A 24,129-nucleotide genomic window follows, 5' to 3' on the forward strand; every position below is an offset into this window, starting at 1 on the left:
TAAATGTACAGTACAGGTTACACTTTGGCCATGAGTAAACTCTGCAGCTCCTCACTGCCAAAGAAGAACTTCTGTTTGGGTGACAGCTACCACTATCCCTGCTAATATTCATGCTATTGCTTGTCCATGCTAACATTAATGCTATCACAAATCTATGCCAGTGTTGTTGACCTTGCTAGAAGGGCAGTCTGGTGGCGATGAAAATAACTACGTATGACTATTAACCACTTCCCCCATTCTCTGTTTAAGAAGTAACGTTGACTGTTTGAATCTGAATCCTTTCGCCTTTACAATAACATGGTTGGCTAAATTTTTCCTGATACATACAAGCAGCTTAACTCACATTAAGTGTCTAAGAGCCAGTGGGAAATCTTAGCCATTGCTGATGTTAATTTGGCTGCCACTTCATGTCTGTCTTTACCATGTGCAAAAATGACAGTGTCATCTGCATACATTTCGGTTTTGACTGCAGGGCGTACAAGTGGCAGGTCCTTAACATATAAACTGAATGAAAGAGGTTGTACAATTAAGCCTTGCTGGACAGCAACCAAGAAACGATAAAGTCCTAACTCCAACTCTGGTGCATTGTCTGATCATTATTAGATAGGACTCCATCCATTCAATTTTAATGTGTGAAAGTCAGTATGACATTAAATTGGCACAAATGACAGCTTATATCACATATATACAATTGGATTTATTGTCGAATTAGAAAAGGTTTCTGACATTTCCCCTGAAGTTGACTTTGTAAAATGTAGGAGAGGACAGACTGGTCAGAAGTTGTACCAGTAAACTGAGGGTTTTGCTTTGGTGCACTCATTTGTATGTGAAAGTTTATCATACACTGAGGTTCTCTAAATTTCAACACCCGACTCCATTGATAGCCAAAGGGCAGAATTACAAGATCTATGAACGTTGCAACTTGAAGATATGAAAGGGTGATTAAATATTTCGAAGTGACCAAAGGAACCCTTATGATGCATGGACTGGTCTTGTCATATTTTCATTGATTTGACTTTTATCAAAACAGTGCAATAGAAAGTCTCAGACACAAAGAGTGAAGGAGTCACCACATTTAAAAAAAAACACAAAATAGGACATTTATTCAGTGAGCACCAGTCTGTCAGTACAAATGTTCTTTTTCCTCAGAAGCTCAAGTTTTGTTTGAACAGTAACATCATCAGACATCAGGACAACTAACTCTGAAAATCAAAACATTTTAAACACTGTGTGCCTTTTCAGCCAGGCCTATGTCATCTTTACAGGCAGAACTACATCCCAATCAACGCTTGGTGAGAGAAAATCATTTAGTGTGCGTCATACAAAATCTACCTCTACAGAGTAAAAAACAAGAACATTTGGACAATAATAACACACATATATACTGTACATGTACATGTTCCAACTTCATCAAAATCTCAAAGTGAACTCACTAGATTCCCACACTATGTCCTGCTACTGTATAAATTAATGAAAACCACACATTGATTTTAACTCTAATACAAACGCTAAAGCACTGAGGTTAATGGTGAGACTAGTTCAAATCACTTTATTGCGAGTAGCAGGACCAAAGTTCAGCAGAATACAGGAAAACAAAATCTATATTATCCTGATTTGGACGATCAATCTTTAATACTGGATTATGAGATGCCAATTAGTAATGCATTAAACTGATAAATAAATGCAACACAAGGTAAGCAATGCTGGTGAATCAACAAGTTGTCAGCAGGGGGCTTATCTTGCATGACTAATCTCTTTAAATTCAACAATTGGAGAGAAGAGCTTAGTGGTAAAATGTTTTTTTGGTCAATTCCAGCCAGGGAGGAAATGTAAATGATGCTGTGATTGTTTGACTTGGTTGCTCAGGAGGAAGTCATTTACATACAGTGTATTTACATCTAAAATATGACAGTTAGGAATGGACACTGATGTCTGACGTTAGAGAGAAACATCCACTCAAAAAGTCTCACAAAAAAGTATCTCATTACATGAGTACAGTAAACCATGGTACAGTAATGGTTCACATTGTGCTCATACTTATAAGGCAAGTATGGCCATATTCTATATTTTTCTTATTGTCAATAAATCCCATTAAAATACCAAAACCAACAATGACTGCATCCTACTAACAAATATTAAATGTGTATGAAAGCCTGATATATAGCATGTTATTCCTCTGGGCCATAGAGCTCCATTGTTGTCCAAAAACACATCAATGAGCCAAACTGTTGCACTGTGATATGTTCCTTCATTACTATGAAAACATACACTGTAGTTTATTTAGACTCAATCTCATATACACACACTGCTGCTGCCAGAAATACTGAACAAAGCACCAAATGTGTAATACTCCGCAGCTGAAAACAGTCCCCAACAAATGCACTCTTTTCTCCTGTTTGAGTAATATCTGATAAAAACTACAATGGCCACCTGTGTAAAAAATGTCAATTTGGGATCTCAGGGCTTCTGGATTTTAATTTCTGAGTGAAATGTTCCTTTAAGAGATGGACTAACACATTGTTAGTTTTGATTTTTCTTCAAGGGATATATTGACATAACAGAATGTTTGCCAGAAAGCATCATCCTCAAGACTCACACCTGGTGATTTATTTCTTGCATGGCCTGCAGTGTAAATACAGTCTTCAAAGAACACCGGCTTTAATACACAACACTTGGTTCTAAACTACAACACTGTCATGTTCGGAAAAGAGACCGAATTAAGTAACTGGACCATTTTTTACCAAAGATTCAGTTCCATTAAAAAAATCACTAAAGACTACAATACCTTGTTTCCCTGCAAAGGAAATTGAACATGGATGTACACTAATGGTTTGCCAAGTTTCTAGCCCATTTACTACAAATCATTAATCATGCTGTATATTTTATATCACAGCTAACCATTAAGAAAATTTAATGTATTCATTTTTGTTCTAAACAGCCAAGAGTGTCTATCGCTTTCCCTACATGAAAATCATTTGGCAGACTTGTCCAATGTGCTGGATTTAGGGGGATCTATTGACAGAAATGTAATATGATTAGTGTAAAACACCTGCACTGTGAAACCTCATCGCTAGATGCCACTAAAACCTACTTTTAAGGACCTTTAAGGTGTTTAAGACATCACAGTGAACATCAGACATCGCTTTTGTCAGAATATGTTCTTGTTTTGAACTTATGTAATGCACACCTTTAAAACCTTAACTGCATCACGTCAGAAACAATAACACTGAAAAAAAATTATGTAAACTTAATGTTCACACACAAAGTTTTAAGATTGTTCATACTGTTGGGAAACACATAGAAACTGATGGCTGCATGAAACTGTCAAAAAAATACTCCAAATACGTACATTTGGAAATAATCAACAACAATGTAAGGTATGAAGGATTTGTAGTGATGGAGATAAAACACTGGTATGGTCTGTTAAGTTATTCAGTTCTACTGATATCTCTTACTTCTACAACACATTCTCTCCAAGTCCTAATGTTGTTTCATGTTCATAGTGAATACAGACGGATGCATGGCAACATTAGAGACTGCTGGATTATACACAGTACTAAAGATAAAACTAAAAGTGAAAGGAATTGAAATGTGTGTGTTGCATGTGTGTTGTGCTCATTTAGCCGTTCCGAGTGTTGCTGCCTGCTTCTGCATGTGTGTATTTTATCTGCATGTATGAATACAAGTGCCTTAATCTGTGTTCTTGTAATTTCTATGCAGTGACATGTCATCATAATGTGTGTATGTGCCTGCATGTGTCTTCCATTCAAATTCAAATGTATGTGCACTATGTTGCATTATCTACTCTGCACTTTCAGCATGCCTGCATGTGTGTTTGTGAGTGTGTGTGTGTGTGTGTTTGCTCTGTGTCTTCAGGTCCTCTTTTGATGTGTGTTCCCCACATACGTGTTCTCTATACACAGCACTATGTAGTGGTCGGAGCAGGAGCGGGTGTGTTGTCCTAACAGTCGTCCTGTCTGCAGCAGTGCAGCCTGGCCCGTCACCGCCATGTCAGCCGTCCTCCACGCCTCGCAGTAGTTAGTGGTCAGACGGATGCCTACTGTACTGGAGCCATGCCAGACCATCTTCTCTGGCCTGGGTGGAGAGGGAGAGACAGAGACAGGGTCCAAAGACATGCAGGTTAGCTAACTGGAAACACAAGTTTGCCCATAGGTGTAAAGAGTTCTGCAAAGGCCTAAAACTGAGAGCAGAACTCAGCCTATACACATTATTAAGACCCGACTGAAGCTAACTGGTGATACCAAATTTGGGATTGAATCCCAGTGTCTGAAGCTATATTTTTTCTTTATGTCAGAGGCCAGCAGAGAATGTTGGTATTTTTAAAAGCAAACTCAAGGCCCACCATTTTAATGTGGCTTTTAATTTAACTTTATTTATTTCCATGTCTATCTATTTGTTTATTAATTTTTTAATTGAATCACAATGTAAGTCTGATTGATTGATTGATTGATTGATTGATTGATTGATTGATTGATTGATTGATTGATTGATTGACTGACACGTCTTTACTCACCATGCTAAATCAGTCATCACGTTGCGCCCGTCAAAGGAGTAAATGGGTGTGGACGGGTCAAACGTGCCTCCGTTCCCAGAGAAGATGGACATCCAACTATCGAACAACACTTCACCCTGAGAGGAGAGATGGACAAAAGTGAGCTGAAATATCTCAAAAGAAGATGTCAGCAGTAAACATACCATCCATTATGACTGAGTGTATCTTTAAACCTGTAGGAACACAGTGGGTCACAAAGGTCAGAAATGCTGACTAAGAATAATGATAACAGCAGTGAAACTTTATTATATCTATGTAATGTATGTGATGTATATCTATTATAATGTAAATATCAGTTTCTCCTCACCCTGAGATTAACCACAGGCATGTTGGTGCGGTCCGACTTTCTCACAATGGTTGCCAGGTCCTGCAGGTGTGAGGACAGGAAGGCCCTGTAGGTGGTTGTTAGCCCCATGGAGCGTGCCTGCTGGTAACACTGGAAGTCTGCCCCCCGGATGCCACGCATGTCCCCTTTCAGCGGAGTGTTCAGTGCTACCAGGTGGAGCTGAGACACAGGAAGACACAGCAAATCTGACACATGATTCATCACAGGTGTAGCGTCAGCCAGGTGTGCCAAAGTGAGGCCGTTGCTGGGTGTGTGTTGGCAGGTGCCTGTGAAGGTGTGTTTGTTACGCTCACCCCAGGAACAGCTTTGAAGGTCTGTGGTAGTACGTGATAGCTGGGCTGATATCCTCGGCTGCCCTCCTGAAGCTCCTATTCAACAAAAATGATGAATAAGTATGTTCAGTTCTAAATGTAAAGATATGTTTAAAGGTTTCCAAAGATTTATGTGTGAGAACAGACAGTTTTAGATCACAGCTGGATATGGTCTCATCAGGTTTGTTATTGTGTGTTCATCACAGTTTCAGAGCATGTGCAGTACACTGTTGATGTTCAGATCCTTAACTTAAGTAAGAGTAGTAATACCACACTGTGAAAATACTCCACTAAACGTAGAAGTGCTGCATTCATAACCTTACTTTAGAAAAGGTATCTCTAAAAAGTCAACAAGCTTGGAAACACATCCCTGGTTTCAGCATGTATCTTCCAGCTAATCCAATGAACTATTTTATCCAAGTAAAATAAATAATTCAGTTTAAGAAGTAGCAGAATTTTGTCAACCAGTAGAGGAACACTCCATCCTTCAATTTATTATTTCAATTCAAAATCAAAATCACCAAATTTGGAGATACATGGTTTTTACTGGACATGAAGGGTATGAAAAACTATAATCTGAAAGAGATAGTAACTAGAGCTGTCAGACAAATGAAGTCAGTGATGAGTTATTACTAAGAACATGTACTTATGTACTGTATTTAAGTATAATTTTGAGGTAGTTGTACTTCACTTGACAATTTCCATTTTCTGCTACTTTATACTTCCAGTTACATCAGAGCCAAAACTAGCACTTTTTTTTCCTATAACTGACAATCAGATAAAAAAAACAAAAAAAACCCCAACATTGATTCTGACCATCAGAAAAATGCTGAATATGGGATCCAATAGCCAGGCTAATAATATGTTGACACCTAGTATAAAGTTCATACATATATGTAAATATATCTATTGTTTACTTTTACTTGTACTTTTGATACTTAAGTACATTTAATACCAGATACTTAAAGACTTTTACTCAAGTACTATGTACAAGTACTGATATAAGTACAAGTATGTATGGGTAACTTGAGATGGAGTGTGACTTTTACCCAAGTAATATGATAGGTTTACTTGTACTCAACTATGACTTCTGGGTACTTTTTACAACACTGAATATAATGCAGTAAAAAGTACAATATTTGCCTCTGAGATGTAGTAGTGTCAGTTGCATAAAATTGAAATACACAAGAGTGCCTTGAATTTGACTAAAGTACAGTACTTGAGTAATGTAGTTACAACTGATGAATAGTGTGTGTGTGTATGTGTGTGTGTGTGTGTGTGTGTGTGTGAGTGTGTGTGTGTGTGTGTGTGTGTGTGTGTGAGAGAGAGAGAGAGAGAGAGAGAGAGAGAGAGAACCTGGCTGTGGGCCCTGTGCGGTCTGCTCCATTCTCCAGATCTGCTGAGGGCCTGAGATGCCGCTGCAGAGGAGGCTCCAGTTTGGATCAATTCACCGAGCTGAAAGGAAACACATATCGGATCTGGTTCAGAGTTCTGATCCCATATTGATTTCACCATCTGCTTTTATCAGGTTAAATGGCATGTTAGATAATACCACAAAAGTGTCATGGAGACCAGCTGAGTTATTGTTCTGTATGTCAAACTCAAAGCTTCCTTATATTCAGAGCTCGTAAAGCTTGTGAATTATGTCTCACTTGATAAATGACAAATACAGAGAAGAATCACACATCAAACCAAACTTACACATGTCCATAAACAAAACACACACCTGTATCTTGCGCCAGCCATTGCGTGCTCTGAGGTACAGCTCTCCTCCCTTCTCAGACACATAAACCAACGTTCCTTCTGCAGCCCGGTGAGTCTCTCTGCCCAGAGCGTGGAGTGTCTTATAGGTGGTCACCTGAATGTACACATCACTGCATCAGTGCTGGGCCTTTAGCACACTTACTATCTGTCTCAATATTGACACTTATATAGTTGTTATATAGTTGTTATGTAAGTGTTAATACTGAGGCAAATTATGGTAGAACAGCATATCAGCAGTAAAGTGCCTTGCTCAATGACAGGTATCTTACCGGGTTGGCATAACCTGGAGATCCTGGTGGTCCGGGGGGACCAGGAGGTCCGGGGATACTGACATCTGATGATGACACATAAGAAATACATTTAACAGATACAGGACAGTCAGCCTCATGCTTACACATGTGGTCTATATCTTTGATAGACATAAGCTGAGGACTCCACCTCTCTCTCTCGCCTTTACACACACATACCTGATCCATATGCAGGCCCTGGGGGACCAGCAGGGCCAGGGGGCCCTCGAGATCCAGGACGTCCGTGCCCAGGGGCTCCAGGTCGGCCCGGAGAACCTACAGGCCCTTGAGGACCCACAATGGGTTCGCCTTTTGGACCCTGCAGGATCATACATATATACAGAGAAATTCAGCTGAGAATTCCTGACTGCATTTTAAAAGTGATGTACAATTCAAGCTGGAAATGTCCACTCAGAGATATTCAACTGATTCAACTGAATAAATACTAACTAATTAGAACCGTATTTTCAGGATGTAGCTTTTTATTATCAGAACTCACCACAAGTCCTGACCTCCCAGGCAGTCCTGGAGGACCAGGCGGCCCGCTGTCACCCTTCTCTCCCTTCTGACCTGTGTATCCCTGATCACCTCTAGCACCCTGAGAGATGCACAAAGAAACAAATGTACAGAGGATCAAGCACATGCTGTTTAAAAGATAAGTTCAGGAGTATCCAGAAGCTTAATTCATTGTAAGAATGGAGTCTTTTCTCAGATTTTTCTTCTCTCAGCTTGTATACCTCGTTGTTTATAAAAATCACAGCCTCCCCAAGTTAGAAAACATTTTTGGTCAGCAGTTTATTACTGATAACCTCAAACTTCTAAGTTTCAAAAACAGCATCATGAATCATCTGAATCATTGTGATCAAGAGAACAGGCTTCCAAAGTAACAAAAGTAATGAAGAAGGAACCTGTCTTGGAGCAGCAATAATTACATTTTGGGAGTAAGCAGACTGTTATTGTGTTTAAGCAAACAGTTGCTTCTTCCAAAATTCATACACTGAACAACAGTAGCATTTATTTTGACACGTTTCTGGTCACCTGATGAATTTAGTCAATATTCCCACTTCTTTAAATGCACAGTATGTAATTTCTGCCATCAGAGGTCTCTCAATCTAAACAAAACAAAATATGTAAGTAGCGTGGGATAAGTGTTCAACAACCACTGTTGCTGATGAAAATCTGTCTTTATGAGTCAGGCAGAAATGTTTACGGATGAGGTAATGTTTTAAAGTTTTATTCATGCTATGTTTATTCATGTTCACTGACTTCCTTTTGCCAACATTGTTGGGATAATAACAAAACAAAATATAAGTAAACAAAATATATAACAGAATCTAAGTCATTTTTAGACATTTACAGCAGAAATCTTAAGTAGGATATTGTTAAGCTCTGTTTTGGTCTCCACCAACTCCTGAGTAAATTATCTGGCACTTTAGCTGTTACATGCTATATAAGTACCAGCTAGTCGCTAACTTTGTTGGTTGTCACAGTGGCTTATAGCTGGAAGAAGCTGCCTATTGCTGAAAGCAGAGAGAGTGAACTAAAAGTAAGGACCATATGACCCCAAGACAAAGAGCTGAGAGTCACTAAAACGCTGTGTCGAGCTAAGGAGAACTGTAGAGTCAGGTGATAATACTCTGTGGGTTTGTTATAATAGCACCTGGCGTCACACAACACATAGTCGTTTGATGCTGTGGATATGAAAATATTGGTCAGTGCACCTTAAACATGACATGAATCCTCACTAATGGATGATTTGCTGTCAGTGTATGGTTTACAACATTAGACATGTAATTAATGATAAATCGGTACTCACCACGATTCCATCTGGAAACACGGGTGCTGAGAAGAAAATATGATACGATACAAATGATACAAGTTCCTGCAGACATTTCTCATTGTTCAGTTTAAACCAAATGGAGACCCAGATATTAGAGGACGTTAATGTCAGTAAATAAGACATATCTGTTGTAAAGGTCTTACCAGGTGTGCCTGGTTCTCCAGGTAATCCCACATCTCCTTTGTCTCCTTTAAATCCCAATGTCCCTGACTCCTACACACACACACAGACACACAGACACACACCCATTACCATTACACTGATATCAGTATGTTCATTAGCAGTAGTCAACAACAAGTCAACACCAATGCACAGACTGCTGAACACATAGATTGAATTCATTCTTTAAGTCAAACATGTAAAGAACAAGTTAAAAATGGCAAAACTTGGGTTACAACAAGAGACACAAAACACTGCTGTCAGCTCTGCAAAAACACCTGTTAAATACACGGGATGCATGCTTAAGACAGCAGCACGTACAGCCCTCTCTTGGCTGTGGTGGTTAAAAGACAACAGGTTAGAGGACAGGATATTAAAGCAGGTGTTCTAGATGGTTTTACAAAACAGATCTTGGGCCATGTGTTTTATAGGAACTGGCACTCACTTCCTGGTGTTTGACAGTGGTTTAGAAAGAAAAACATTGCAGCAGGAAAATGCTTGGTTGCACACTTATTTATGACAGTTGCTTTGAGTTTAAATAATTAACCACTTAAATGTATAAATCTGTAGGCCATACAATAAAGCTCGTTCAGCTTTTAATCCAATTGAATGAGACCTTCCGTACATTCAGTCAGGTGAAAGTTTAGAGACTCATTTTCATACATTCATGGAGGAGCCCTTCACCACACCTACAACTGAAACAATCACATTTGAAGAAAAAGGAGCCCAATTCCAATCAGATTTTTCCATAAAATGTCCAACAAATTATATTAACCATCAAATTTCACATTGAAATGTTAGCATTTTTATGTTTAATGATGCGCATTGACTGCCTCTACCAGTTTATTTGATTGGAATTAAGCTAAGTAGAAACTGCAGCATCACCAGAGGCCACAGGACACATTTCAAACAGAAAGTTATAAAGCAAAGCCCACAAACCAGCACCATGAGAGCAGACGGCACGTATCACAATCCATTTCTATACAGCGGGGAAAGACGTACCCAGATCTTTTGCTTATGTGAATGTAACAGTACTACAGTGAAAAAGAAAACTTGTCCTGGATTCAAAATTTACACAAGTGATAAGCATAATAAATAATAAGCATCAAAATATAAGAAGCAACATTAAAAGTACTTATTATGTACAATAGCCCATTTTCAAATACTACATATTATATATGTATTTTTTATTAATAATTTGAATTAACTTGTGACTGCTAAATTTATCAAATAAATGTAGTCAAGTAAAAGTACATTATTATATATTTTTTCTGAAATGTAGTACAGGAGAAGTATAAAGAAGCAAATGGAATTACTCAAGTAAAGTACAAGTACCTCAAATTTGTACTTAAGTACTTGAGTAGGTGTGCTTGGTTACTTTCTACCATTATTTATCTAATGGAAGGCAGGTCAGAGTTTGATATATCTCACTTTAAATCCAATCAATTAATGAGGGCTCTTTTTATTGCACTTTGGAATACATAAAAATAGCAAGCCTGAATATTTAAAAAAAATATTTTTTATAAATTACTTTTTTGAATTGATTGAACTGAAAAGTGATTTGGCACTGACTCCGATGTATATACAGTAGATGATAGGTATCAACTGTCAGTTCTTGTTTCTCCTCCCTGACACCTAACTTCCTCTTCCCTGTGTTGATGAGGACAGTACGGACAGACGAGGCAAGCAGGATTCACACTCAGAGCCCTTTAACACCTGGCATTAACATTCATCCTGGATGATCAGACTGGATTTATAAAACTCACAGTACATCTTGGTAGAAATGAACCAAGATGCACCGCAGATCAGACCAGCCACTTCACATTTAGAGGTGGATAATGCATTGTTAATTGATTTTTTTTTACAATCAGTTTTGCATATAGATCCAACCACAAATATGTGACAGGTAGCTCAAATAATGGAACACATGTCCAGATACAACCTGCATACAAGAGGAATGTTAATGCCTGATGACATGTAGCCTTTCCAATGATCATTAGGACAGTAGGAGAGACAAGGGGAGGAGAGGAAGAAATGAGGGGAGGTATGAGAGATGGGGGAGAGATGGGGTGCTGTTTGTAGCCCAGACCAGAGAGCTGCCATGCTGCTACACCCAAACACCAGCAGAACCACCAGATGGTCCAATTTCAAGCTGAAACAGACCAATCAGATGGTCTGAGTAAGACTTACTCGTCCCTTTTTGCAGTGCGGTCTGGGGCGCACCGGAAACACTGTCTTTAAAATTCAAAGAAGAGCAGCGTCATCAGACTAAAAGATCAGTCAACTATGAATTGGGATGATCTTTACAGACATGGATTGAGACGAAAAACTAAAAAACAAAACAAAACACAAACTGAGTTGCAATGATATTGGTGCACTGATACACAACCACAATTCTTTTTTTTATCAAAGTCAATATTTGTTGTATTATTATTTGTATTATGTGATTACAGCGTCCTTATAATTTATCTAATGGTTTGTAAAAAAAAAATTCAAATGCATTTTATGGAGCTACGCCCAACATACGTCTGTGAAACAAGGCTTTACATATTGCAGTGTAAAGTGCTGGCTTTTTATCAGCATCATCATCATCATCATCATCATCATCATCATCATCATCATCATCATCATCAAAATCCCTGAAAACGACAAACAAGAGAAATAAATAGCCAGTCACAGATGGAAACTTACTCCATTCAGTCCAAGAACTCTTCCTGGAAGTCCAGGTGGGCCTGGAGGACCTGGAGGCCCCTGAGAGGTGAGACAAACAGACAGACAGACAGACAGACAGACAGACAGAGACAACAAACAATGTCAAAGTGACTGAAACTGAAGTAAGGGACAATCTCAAATACCTAACAAAAGCATCACCCTAACACCAAAATTCAAAATGGATGACGCACACATGCTGTCAGAGATTTATTTACATTAAACATTCATCAAATACAGGCCTGTGTAATCCAGTCACTGTAAGAAAAAGGTATCTGAATATATATTATATGTATGTCTTTAATGCTCAACTTTTAAGGCTTTAACAACAAGAAAAGAACGGTCTCTTTCTTCCCTTCCCTCTCCTCTTACCGGTTGGCCAGTAGAGTCTCCTCTGTCACCTTTCCTCCCAGGCATACCGGGTCGTCCCTGCAGACAGAGAAAGGATGAAACACATCAGTGTTTGTGCACAGTGTGCACTGTAGAGCATCAGGTAATGAGATCCTCAAGTCCTCACCTTAAATTAGAGATTTAGTTCTGCACTGAACTTTTGAATACATTAATAAAAAAGCTTTCTCTTGGCATAAAGAAATATATTTCATTCCTTCATTTGTCATGGTGAGTTTGGAAACCCGTGCTTCAGTAGATTCTCTACCTACAGAGGTTTATTCATTTCCTGAAATATATACAGCAAACAGCAACTTACTGGGCGACCAGGGAAGCCATATTCTCCTTTTTGTCCAGATGGTCCTATTGGGCCCTGAATAAAACAGAAACATAGTAATAAATATACACATCATTTACATTCCCTCACCTAACAGTTTACCCTAGTAATATATAACAATAAGAATACAGAGATTTGTGTGTAGCTTTTCCACATGAGCAAATTGGTTTTTAAAAAATATTTTCCAGATGATTTAACATTTGTAGGTATTCTTATTCTTTTTAATATGAACTCACCATAAGTCCGGCAGGTCCAGGGAACCCACGGTCACCCTATGGCAGGACAAAGTAATACAGCAAAATGTGAGATGAGAACACAATCAGGATATGGTGTGAGATTTACATTAATTGTTATTGTAAAAAGGGTATCGAAAGACACCTTGTTTCTCTGGCTGTAAGTTTAAAGGAATTCTTTCTCTGGAATAACAGGGATTTTTCACAAAACCCCAAATTTGGTGCCCATTCAAGTCTCCAAAAAGCTGAGCTGTATTTATTATGGCTGAGGACAGAGATTGAATTAGTACCTTTGTCACTGATCAGCAGCAGTATCTTGCATTAACTATACATTTGGAAACATTAAGGCATATTATCATGGATAGTAAAACAGATTGATCTTGATTTCTGCACAGCAGGAGGGGTAACAGTATTTTCTAATAGTTCAGATTAGCTGCAAAATTTTATGGAATCACAAATACCATAATAACACTCACTTTACTGTTCTGCTGATGCATCAACACCAGTAGAGTTGGCAAGAAATATTGACATCCAATCTTCAATTTCTGCTCTTCCTTCTGTCTGCTATCTTATCCAATAACCCTAATGTGTGACTTTGACTGACATACATGATACACACATGACGTGTTGATATACTGCTGTGCAGGTAGACCTCAACTCTTTATTATCGTCCACAACTGAGTACCTGTGGTGCAATCAGTAAGCTTTCAGGTGTTCTGTTATTTGATACATCATCTTCCTCTCACTGACCAAGCAGGGTAAGGTACTCGAGTCAGACAAAGGTAAAGCGTCACTTGTGTGATACCTTGATGCCTTTGTGCCCCTGTGGGCCTCTTGGCGCTGATAAGATGGATCCATCAGCAGCTATGGTCACCCCCGGCTCTCCCTTCTCTCCCTGTTAGTGCAAAGAAAGAGAAATTACATTTTTATATTCCTCGTCAAATATAGTGGGGCCTCATTGTCTCAACTGTTACATGTTAAACATTTATTTTTGACACTTGTCATAATCATTATAAACATTCTGATTTGCAGCTCTGTCATCCCACTGTGGTCTAGTTCTTACCTTGAACCCTGCTGGCCCCTGGACTCCTGGAGGGCCTATGTCTCCCTTTGGTCCCCTGGGGCCCTGGGGAGGGACGAGAGGGTAGTGAGGCAGAGTTGTGGGGTTTAGGATTTACAAAGGTCTAAAGATTCTACTCAAGTAACCCTAGAGGAAAAAACACCATTTGTGGCATTACCACTTAGGGCACTTCTGATACCTACCCTGTTTAGCCCAAAGACAGCAAAAGCAAAATTGGAAAAAAAAAAAGTTACATTGCTGTCAAATAATTGTTGCATTTCTGTTCCAAAACACATGTACACTTATATCACTATAATATCAAATATTCTCTGTATTCAGCCAACAGGTGAAACAAATGCTATATTGATGAAATGATATTGCAAAAGGCTCTTACAGGAAATCCAGCTCTGCCAGGCAAGCCTTCAGGGCCCTGCAACACGCAGACACAGCACGCACATACACACATTCACATGAACACATGCACGCATGCGCAGACATGAAGACAGATACAAGCAAAAGCAGTAAGGCTCAATTAATGATCGTTCCTGACAAAGGCAGAAATTACATGCTCAGAGGCAACATCATCAAACACAACTGCAGCCAAAGCACTTCAAAAATGCATTAATGATGTTGTAGTAACGTATATTGTAGGGTGATACAAGGGTTATATTGCTATATTGTAGGTAAAATTACAGTAAAAGGCTCCTTGTATCATGGCAGTGTTGAAGACATTGTCAATTTGCATAAATAGCTTAGCACTACGCACCATTAACCCTGGTGGTCCTCTGATCTCTGTGAAGTTGAAGATACCATCCGTAACATTGAGGAGCAGCTGTAGACAGAATATGTGATGAGTAAGATTGGGCACTGTTAAAATGTTTACAATGTGTTACGATGTTCTGTATGTGTGTGTGTGTGCGTACATCCTGCAGATTAATGGTAGATCCAGGAGGTCCAGGAGGCCCAGCTGGTCCTGGGATACTGAGTCCATCAACACCTCGATCACCCTTCAGAGCACAAAACAGAGAATTACTATGACTTTATTACAATAAAAATTAAATAAAGGGTAGACTGTCTGGCTTTGAAGGCAATGACTGAACCAAAACAGTGAAGTTGCATCCAGACAGCGAAACAACAAGCTGAAACTCACTATAAAGCTTTGTAAAGCTGAGCGGCGCTGCAGATTCAGGTGATAATTCTCTGTTGGTTCATCATTAAGAGCGACCCCTTTCACATCGTCATTTGGTAAGATGTTATTATAAAAATACTGACAATAGCAGCTAAACATCCTACTATCAAACTAATTAGATTGCACAGATTGTACTAGATCCCGTCACATATTTCTTAATATCCACACTTTTGTTTAGCACCCCTACCTTGGGTCCTGGACTGCCTTTTTCTCCTTTGGCCCCCTGTTTGTAGAGTAAAGACAAATGAAAAGTAACTAATGTGTTATTTAAGATGCAGAATACAAACATGGACTTGTTCAAAGATAGCTTATGATTTCAACAATTTGCATTTGAGTTTCACTTTAAAATATCTGACTAGTTGCGTGAGCTTCTAGCTACCAAACTCATTAGCTAGTTACCTACTATTAGCACTCTTGCTAACGTCCTTGCCACAATAAAGCTGTTTAAGGCATTATTCCCATAAGGCTTTGTTGATCCTGATGATAAATATGATAACTAGGCAGTGTACAACTACTACCGTGTGTGCTGCCTTTGTCAAGTTGTTGTTGGATATATATATTATTAAATCAAAAATAATTTATCAGGGGCGGTAACTAGTTACTAGATTCCTCTAAGTCAATACCATCCACTTGACCAGCATTTACACACCAACATGTTAGCCGTTAACATGTGCTTCTTCTGTGCATCCCCTCTGAATACACAGAAATAAATTAAACTGTTGTCGATAAGTCCAAAGACAGCAAATAAGCTTATTTTCAAAAACAGTTACCTGCTCTACGTGTTTGACCTACTATTTTAAGTGCTACAATCACTACTTGTGAACTGCGCAGTTAAGAGTTAATCACCCATGTTGCCATTCTACATTTGTTCACATCATAAATTTGTTATAAACAATTGGTCAACCTTTAACAGAGCCATTTCATCTCTATCAGTAAATATATTAATTTTCAACCAATTATATTAACTCACCAACACATTTGTTGTGTAAACACCTGTTACTTACCCTAGCACCTGGTAGTCCAGCAGGACCCTGAAGACCCTCTGGTCCTGGGTCTCCTGGCTCGCCCTGCAATCACCCACAATACAGACACAAAGGTAACACAAAGGTTGAAAAGAGCAGAAGTCACTTCACTGCTACATGTTTAACTGGAGTTGCATCAACAATATAGTAGTTGGCTTATTTCTTTCATAAATAATGAGAAAAAAATCATTCCCATGGATATCTCTCACTGTTTGTCTTAGCACACTCAAATAATAATAAGACCTCTAACATCTACTGACCACCAAATATACAGTTAAGACTGAAAATAACAGAAAGGATATGATTTTTGACAAAGAAATCCAAAGCAGAGCTATTTCAGAATCAAACTACCTTGACGGAGAGTCCTGGAGCACCGGTGGCTCCATCCTCACCCTGCGGATGACATGAGAGAGCATCTTCAACTACTGAGCAAGATGGAGCAATTAAAGTGTGTGCAAGGGCACACTACTCACTGGGGAACCATACACCTTGTATTATAGCTACCTTCTGCTAGCATAATGCGTACATTTAATTAAGTTTCAAAAAGAAATTACCTTAGGTCCCTGAGGGCCAGGTAGGCCAGGAGGACCCTGGAAAAAAACAAACAAAAAGAGACTTACTGTATATGAAACAATATATGCAGTCTACATAACAACACACACAGTCTCACACTGACCTGTGGGCCTCTGACTCCAGTTCCAATGAGCAGGTCACTCTTCCCAGATCCCTCCATATCCTAAAAACAAAAAGACAGTCTAATGTTACAAAATGAGCTGAAATCTTGGAGACATGTGTGGTGAGGAAGACTTCATCCTCTAAATTAACCTGTTGTTTCCTTCTTGGTAATTAAAGTATGTTGGTCAACAGCAGTGATATGTGTGTGTAGGTCTTTCATATGAAATGGAGTCACCTCTACAAAGAATTTGGTTCCTGGAGGTCCAGGGGGGCCAGGGGGTCCTGGGGGGCCTAATGGGCCTCTCTTCCCCGGTGGACCAGAAGGCCCTGATGGCCCTGAGGACCCTTCTGTACCCACAGACCCACATTCACCCTGCAGAGACAAAGAGAAACGGGAAACTCCTTTTTTAGCAAAAGCTGCCTCTCTAACATGGATTTGTTCTTCCTAACAAACAGAAATGGGTTTAATTTTGTGATAAAATAGAGATAAATGCTACATGCACATGGCGCGCATTAGATTTTATGGCTTACTCTATGTTGAGTAGTGTATTACCTTTGGTCCAGATGGCCCAGGTAACCCTTGGTCACCCTAAGGATGTAAAAGAGGAAGAAAGAAAAAAAGCATTACTTCTGGAATGAGCACTTCATGACTTGTATTTAGCTGTGGAGGAGACCAGGACAAAAAAATATCAATATTGACAGAGGCAGTCCAACAATTATTTATAGTCAAGAATATATAGCCAGAAAACTGCTTGAAATCATTTTTTCCTCTTCATTATATCATCACAAAACTATTGACATTTGCCCAAATGTGGTAATTCAAAGACTGTGTGGCAAATAGTTTCTCATTCTTTCCTGCTGATATCAGCCTCCCACTCTTTGTCAAACCATAACAAGCAAAAAAGGGATGGTCTACATGACCAGGACACAATCCACACTGATGATCATACCTTCGCTCCCCCAGTTCCTGGTAGACCTGGAACCCCATCTTTTCCTGCTGGACCCTGGACATACAAATAGAGACAGGCACAAGTAGAGGTAGAGAAATTAAACAGTGATACGTCACAGAGAATGTGCCAGTATAGAAAAACAGAGCAATATGATGCCAAGCTGGTGGTTGACCCTTTAGCCATTCCAACAGGGACCAATAGGTGACAGTCAGTCACTTTAAAGGAATACTCTATTTTTTGGGGGGGAAACTGGGTATTAAGTCAGTCTCCTTAAGTGATAAGATCATCCTCTTTAGTTTTCTGGTTTACCACAAGATTGTTAACCTCAATGTATCATGCTCATACTTGCTTGCTTGTTGACTAGCGTAACAGTCAAGTAAGACCAATTTTATTATTGTGTCATAAACATATTAGAATCACTTCAGATTTAATCAAATTGAAATGTTTGGCCCATTCGTCTCCATGTGATCAAGATGGAGATCATTCTGATTGCTTACTGTAATTAAGCTAAAATGTAGCATGACGCAGTGGAGTCAGCAACCTCAGAGGCGAGGATGATTTGTAGTCTTTCTCATCACTTAACAGGAAAGTTGAAGTCAAAATTCAGCATATTCCTTGTGTAAGTAAGTAAGCAGCATCAGACCAAAGTACAGCCATGTTTCTGTACATGTTTTGTACAGACTGACAACATAGTGTACCAGAGGCCTCAACAGTAAATTCCAAGACACACTGAATTATTGACTTTTGACTACTGGCTCATTAGATTACTGGTTACTTAAAGTCTATACTTATAAACAACTACTGATGGATGGATGGAAAATCTAATCCATTTACTAAGTGGACATTTTTCCAAATTTGAAGAAATTCCCTCAATGCGTTCTTTAGATATTGCTTTCACAAGAATGGGAAGGACAACCCGAAAACATAATGGGGCATAATGCGGCCATGGCTATCGCTGCCGCAAAGGCATGAAAATACTAGGACAAAACACATTTTTGGGGCTTTTTGCTAAGCACATTTATGAGAATAAACTGTTTTTATGGACTTTCCTCTTGTGTCACTCTTAAGACTAACATTACATCTTTTGTTTTACTACTGGTGTCATTTTGTGGTTTGCTTCATCCAACACTTTCATACAGTGATGCAGCTTGTAGGAGCCACGTGGTCTGGTATATTTTAACTGACGCTGTTCTCTGACTATTTTGTGAAATAAAGCTAGGTGTGAGTTGCAAATAAAGTTTGTGTGATAAATGCACTAGCTCAGCGTGCTGTACAATCTGAGTACCTGATCAGTATGCCTTGGTACTTTACATTGACTGAGAACAGAAAAAAAATACAAGAATGTACAAAAAGAGAAAATAAAACAGATCAGCAAAAAGGCAGATTTTTTCCTTTACCATGTTGTATGAGGGAAAGCAAAATGGTAGCTTAAACTGAGGTAAGCAAGTTTGAGGTCAGTTCATTCACTTCACCATGAAAAGTGAAAATTCATGCTCAAACGTTTCATTTGGTGATGAAATCATTTGAACACAAAGTAAATGAACATAAAGTAATCGACAAAATTTCAAGCATATCATATGGTTTGTAAGCAGTAACATCGGCTGTCAGGTGGATTATCAAAGAAAAGCATCGAAAGCAGTGACACCTGCCACACACACAAATTCACATTCACATACACACAGCACTTCACCCAGCTAAGCAAAAACAGCTGCAGTTTAACTTGCTGTCAGCCAACAATTAAGACAACATGGTTGGAAATAATGTACAGTCATGAGCCTGACCATTGGGCAAGTGAGCTAAAATGGGTCTATATCACTGTTCTAATGAGATAAAAGCACATTTGATATAAAATAAAGCTCTGTGATTGTCTCAGATTAACGGTTAATGTTGTTCAATGCTCAGGCTTTTGACTGTATTTCTGCCTTTTATTGTTTGCTGGTTTATCCAGCAAACAAGGACAATATACCTCGCCTGAACCCCAGGCAGACCCAAAGTCAAGCCCAGAACCAGAGGCAAAACTGGCTTCAGAAGTGAACCCAGAACTGAAACCAGAGCCAAGGTCAGAGAACAACTCTGAGCTCAGACCTGAAGCATCAGACCCAGAACCACTAAACCAATCTTCAAACATCTGGAACAGAGTGGAGAGGAGGAAGAGATGGAAGGAGTGGAGCAGGAGGTGAAAAAAAGAATGAGGAGGGGGGGCAGAATAAAGATGGGTGTGGAGATGACGAGAACAGAGGCAGAGGGAGGATAAAAGACAGACCGGTCATTGGCAATGACACATAGATAGTGATCACTACAATATGATTTAAGATGAAAAACAAACTAAAGGTGAATTTAAAAAAAGATTTAACCAGATGTGAATAAAAAAAATAATAAACTATAACAGAGACTAATAGGTGGAGAAGAAGAAAGACAGAAAATACACAATGATAATAAAGACAAAAATACAACAACACCCTAAATAAAACAAAGTCAAAGTCAAAATATTCCCACATAAATAATGTAATGGAGAACATGCTACAACATTCAGTATAAAAACTTTTCAATGCAAAATGAAACTCACACAACTTTTATCTAGCTTTTATCTTCAAATCAGTGGCATGTCCATGTCTTCTGTCTGAAATCTGTATTGTACTCATTAACACCACTCAGAATCCCAAAAGCATTGTCTTACATTCCTCTGGAGTCCATTCTGCTCAATAAGACATGAATGATTTGGTGCTATTGCATCTGGGAAAATGTGAAACGTGTGTGTATTTGTGGCTGGTATTTCAAAGCGAACATAAACTTGACAGAACTGACAGATGCTTAAAATCAGACAGTTTAACCTTTGGCCTCAAAATCTTTTTATGCAGAATCTAACAGTTTCCTGACATCATATGCAGATCTGCAGACTGAAGACATGTTTAGCCAATGCTGTGCTGATGTTATATAAATATATCTCAATCTGACCATTGTGCCCTCCAATTCTTACTTTTATACTCCCTCTATACACTAATTCCATTCACATATCACATGGCATTTTTTACTACAGTGAATATTGTGTCTGTACCTTCAAGTGACAAACCCATTTTTTATGGGTTTGTTTACATATTTATATATTTGTTTTATATTTGTATGTTTTACGCACAAATTAAGTTAAAAAAAAGAATTGCTGGATCAATAGGTTTCAAAGCTGTGCAGTGTTTACTCTGACTAATAGAATTAAAATGTGTGTCTGCATGTCCTATGCAGCCTCTGCATGCCTCCATATGAAGAATGAATTCATAACTCGTAGACTGTTATTGATTTAAACTGGCATTGAAATTGATATGTCTTTCATCTCTGTATCTTACTGGTATTCCAGGTTTGCCTTGCAGCCCGTCTTTGCCAGGGGCACCGGGTGGTCCAGCATGCCCCGGAGAAAGGCCTGAAGTCGTGTCAGATGATGACAGGTTGGGTCCTGCGGGACCAGGAGGTCCCGGAGGCCCTGGTGGACCGGGAGGACCCTGGTGAACAGATAACTTTTAATCTTTGCACTGTGTAAATTAAACTATCAGACTATTCCATCTCTCTCTGTGGCTTTTCTCTTACCCTGATGAGTTCAGTGTCGCTGTCCAGGTCTTCAAACCCAGAACCCAGGGCATCTGCTCCATACTGTAACACAGATTAACACATACGCACAGATGTTTGTGTGATGTTTGAGGCTCGACCCTCAGCTACATTTACTACAGGTTGATTTCATTACTAAAAAATGCAGGATATACCACAAGTACATGCTTTGTGTACAAACAAAAATACATATAGTAAAACCATAAACTGAGACACTCACTGGTACACTGCGTGATCTCGGGGGTCCAGGAGGCCCAGGGAGGCCAGGAGGGCCTGGTAAACCAACTCCTGAGTCCCCCTGTAGAGAGGGGAAGGCCGGAGGAAGAGGACAGAATGAAAATATCTGCCTTTGCTGTACATTTGGTGACATACAATTAAATTGAACTGTATTTTGAATAAAGAGCTAACCACTTATAGTTCAACCACATGTGTTTTAGCTGTACCTTCTCTCCTTTTGCTCCAGCTTCTCCAGCCAAACCTGAAAATCCCTGAGCTCCTCTCTGACCCTGGACAAAAACACAGAGTTGAGTCTTTTCATATATAATACTTAATATAATTCATATATAAAACAAAGCAAAGGAGACAGAAGAACTGAGGAGATAAAAAAAAAAACCTTACTGGATCTCCTTTATCACCCTTGCTTCCCTGTGAGGAGAGAGAAGGATTTAGGATTAGTTAACTCAGAGGTTTATAAACACAAACACATTCTCTCTGTCTCTTTGGCACAGATACCTTTTGTCCATCCTTCCCTGGCAGTCCTGGGGATCCAGGGAGACCTGGTGTTCCTTGTGTCCCTCTTGGTCCAGGCTGAGGGTGCCCAGGTACAGGGGTGGGTCCCGGGGGACCAGGTGGGCCTCTGGGTCCAGGATATCCACGGTCTCCACGTTCTCCTTTGAAGCGATGCCTGACGTGCCCCTTAAAATATAAATAAAACTCTTCATATCATTTGTGTTTGTATAGAAAAAACAGACTGTAAAGAAATGATGTTGTGCAGAATATTTTAAGGATGTCATCATATTTGAAATAACAGCAAAATACAGCTGGACTGAACTTACCTCCCCTGGCCTCTCCCCTGGCTCCTCTGTCTGGTGGGGCCCTGTACACAGCATATGATATCATCAATAGGTTTGACCAATCCGATTATTGTGAGGTAGTTAGTAGAAGTTAAGCATCACACAGACAAATGTACTGTAATATATGATTTTTTTAAACAATCAAAGAACAAGTTAATAGAGTGCTTTAAAAACTACAGATGAATGCCATACCAAAAAAAAAAAAAGAAAAATGGACCAGTATCACGTTATAACTGGAAAAGTTTGATGTTATAACAAGATGTCTTCATGTTATAACAAAATAGTTTTGCATTATTACGAAATACAATACCAGTCAAAAGTTTGGACACATCTTCTCATTCATGGTTTTTATTTATTTTTATAATTTTCTACATTGTAGATTAATACTGAAGACATCCAAACTAAGAAAGAACACATATGGAAATATGTAGTAAACAAAAAAGTGTTAAAGAAAACAGAATATGAGTTATATTTTATATTGTTCAAAGTAACCACCTTTTGCTTTGATGACAGCTTTGCACACTTCTGGCATTCTCTCAATCAGATTCATGAGGTAGTCACCTGGAATGGTTTTCAATGAACAGCTGTGCCTTGTCAAGAGTTCATTTGTGCCTTCTTAATGTGTTTGAGACCATTAGTTGTGTTGTGCAGAGGTAGAGTTGGTACACAGTTCAATACAGTGAATAGACCTATTTGACTACTGTTTTAATCCATATTATGGCAAGAACCGCTCAGCTAAGTAAAGAGAAGGGACAGTCCATCATTACTTTAAGACATGAAGGTCAGTCAATCCGGAAAATATCAAGAACTTTGAATGTATCCACAAGTGCAGTTGCAAAAACCATCAAACACTATAATGAAACTGGCTCTCATGAGGACCGCCCCAAAGGAAAGGGAGACTAAGAGTTACCTCTACTGCAGAGGATAAGCTCATTAGAGTTACCAGACTCAGAAACCACAAATTAACAGCACCTCAGATTAGAGCCCACATAAATTCACAGAGCTCAAGTAGCAGACACATTTCAACATCAACTGTTCAGATGAGACTGTGTGAATCAGGCCTTTGTGGTCAAATTGCTGCAAAGAAGCCACTACTGAGGAATAACAACAACAACAAGAGAAGTGCTTGGGCCAAGAAACATAAGGAATGGACATTAGACCAGTGGAAATCTGTACTTTGGTCTGATGAGTCCAAATTTGAGATTTTTGGTTCCACTCGCTGTGTCTTTGTGAGATGCAGAAAAGGTGAGCGGATGGTTTGGTTTGTGTGGTTCCCACCGTGAAGCTTGGAATGACACTGCTGGTGATTTATTCAAAATTGAAGGCACACTGAACCAGCATGGATACCACAGCATTTTGCAGTAACATGCCATCCCATCTGGTTTACACTTAGTGGGACCATCATTTGTTTTCCAACAGGACAATGACCCCAAACACACCTCCAGGCTTTGTAATGGCTATCTGACCAAGAAGGAGAGTGATGGAGTGCTGCATCAGATGACCTGGCCTCCACAATCCCCCAACCTAAACCCAACTGAGATGGTTTGGGATGAGTTGGACCGCAGAGTGAAGGCAAAGCAGCCAACAAGTGCTCAGCACCTCTGGGAACTCCTTCAAGAC

General features: G+C 39.3%; 1 protein-coding gene across 1 annotated transcript in view; it reads right to left on the reverse strand.

Moving 5' to 3' along the window:
• Window positions 1-3,872: 3,872 nt before the first annotated feature.
• Window positions 3,873-24,129, reverse strand: part of col15a1b (collagen, type XV, alpha 1b) — a 33,365-nt gene continuing 13,108 nt past the window's right edge. Inside the window, exons 8-44 of the mRNA XM_073491616.1 lie at window positions 22,492-22,532; window positions 22,169-22,351; window positions 22,055-22,081; window positions 21,880-21,942; window positions 21,657-21,734; window positions 21,419-21,481; window positions 21,181-21,333; window positions 19,809-19,970; window positions 17,843-17,896; window positions 17,446-17,481; window positions 17,128-17,265; window positions 16,894-16,953; window positions 16,772-16,807; window positions 16,569-16,610; window positions 16,200-16,262; window positions 15,383-15,418; window positions 14,930-15,013; window positions 14,773-14,838; window positions 14,401-14,436; window positions 14,010-14,072; window positions 13,752-13,841; window positions 12,950-12,985; window positions 12,696-12,749; window positions 12,362-12,418; window positions 11,972-12,031; window positions 11,471-11,515; window positions 9,265-9,334; window positions 9,098-9,123; window positions 7,781-7,879; window positions 7,462-7,600; window positions 7,264-7,328; window positions 6,957-7,088; window positions 6,587-6,685; window positions 5,213-5,287; window positions 4,881-5,078; window positions 4,535-4,650; window positions 3,873-4,095 (exon numbers count right to left, since the gene is read on the reverse strand). Coding sequence (XP_073347717.1) covers window positions 3,873-4,095; window positions 4,535-4,650; window positions 4,881-5,078; window positions 5,213-5,287; window positions 6,587-6,685; window positions 6,957-7,088; window positions 7,264-7,328; window positions 7,462-7,600; window positions 7,781-7,879; window positions 9,098-9,123; window positions 9,265-9,334; window positions 11,471-11,515; window positions 11,972-12,031; window positions 12,362-12,418; window positions 12,696-12,749; window positions 12,950-12,985; window positions 13,752-13,841; window positions 14,010-14,072; window positions 14,401-14,436; window positions 14,773-14,838; window positions 14,930-15,013; window positions 15,383-15,418; window positions 16,200-16,262; window positions 16,569-16,610; window positions 16,772-16,807; window positions 16,894-16,953; window positions 17,128-17,265; window positions 17,446-17,481; window positions 17,843-17,896; window positions 19,809-19,970; window positions 21,181-21,333; window positions 21,419-21,481; window positions 21,657-21,734; window positions 21,880-21,942; window positions 22,055-22,081; window positions 22,169-22,351; window positions 22,492-22,532 — 3,068 coding nt within the window. The remainder of the gene's footprint in view (window positions 4,096-4,534; window positions 4,651-4,880; window positions 5,079-5,212; window positions 5,288-6,586; window positions 6,686-6,956; window positions 7,089-7,263; window positions 7,329-7,461; window positions 7,601-7,780; window positions 7,880-9,097; window positions 9,124-9,264; window positions 9,335-11,470; window positions 11,516-11,971; window positions 12,032-12,361; window positions 12,419-12,695; window positions 12,750-12,949; window positions 12,986-13,751; window positions 13,842-14,009; window positions 14,073-14,400; window positions 14,437-14,772; window positions 14,839-14,929; window positions 15,014-15,382; window positions 15,419-16,199; window positions 16,263-16,568; window positions 16,611-16,771; window positions 16,808-16,893; window positions 16,954-17,127; window positions 17,266-17,445; window positions 17,482-17,842; window positions 17,897-19,808; window positions 19,971-21,180; window positions 21,334-21,418; window positions 21,482-21,656; window positions 21,735-21,879; window positions 21,943-22,054; window positions 22,082-22,168; window positions 22,352-22,491; window positions 22,533-24,129) is intronic.

This window comes from Pagrus major, chromosome 21, assembly GCF_040436345.1.
Source record: "Pagrus major chromosome 21, Pma_NU_1.0".
NCBI classification, from domain to species: Eukaryota; Metazoa; Chordata; class Actinopteri; order Spariformes; family Sparidae; genus Pagrus; species Pagrus major.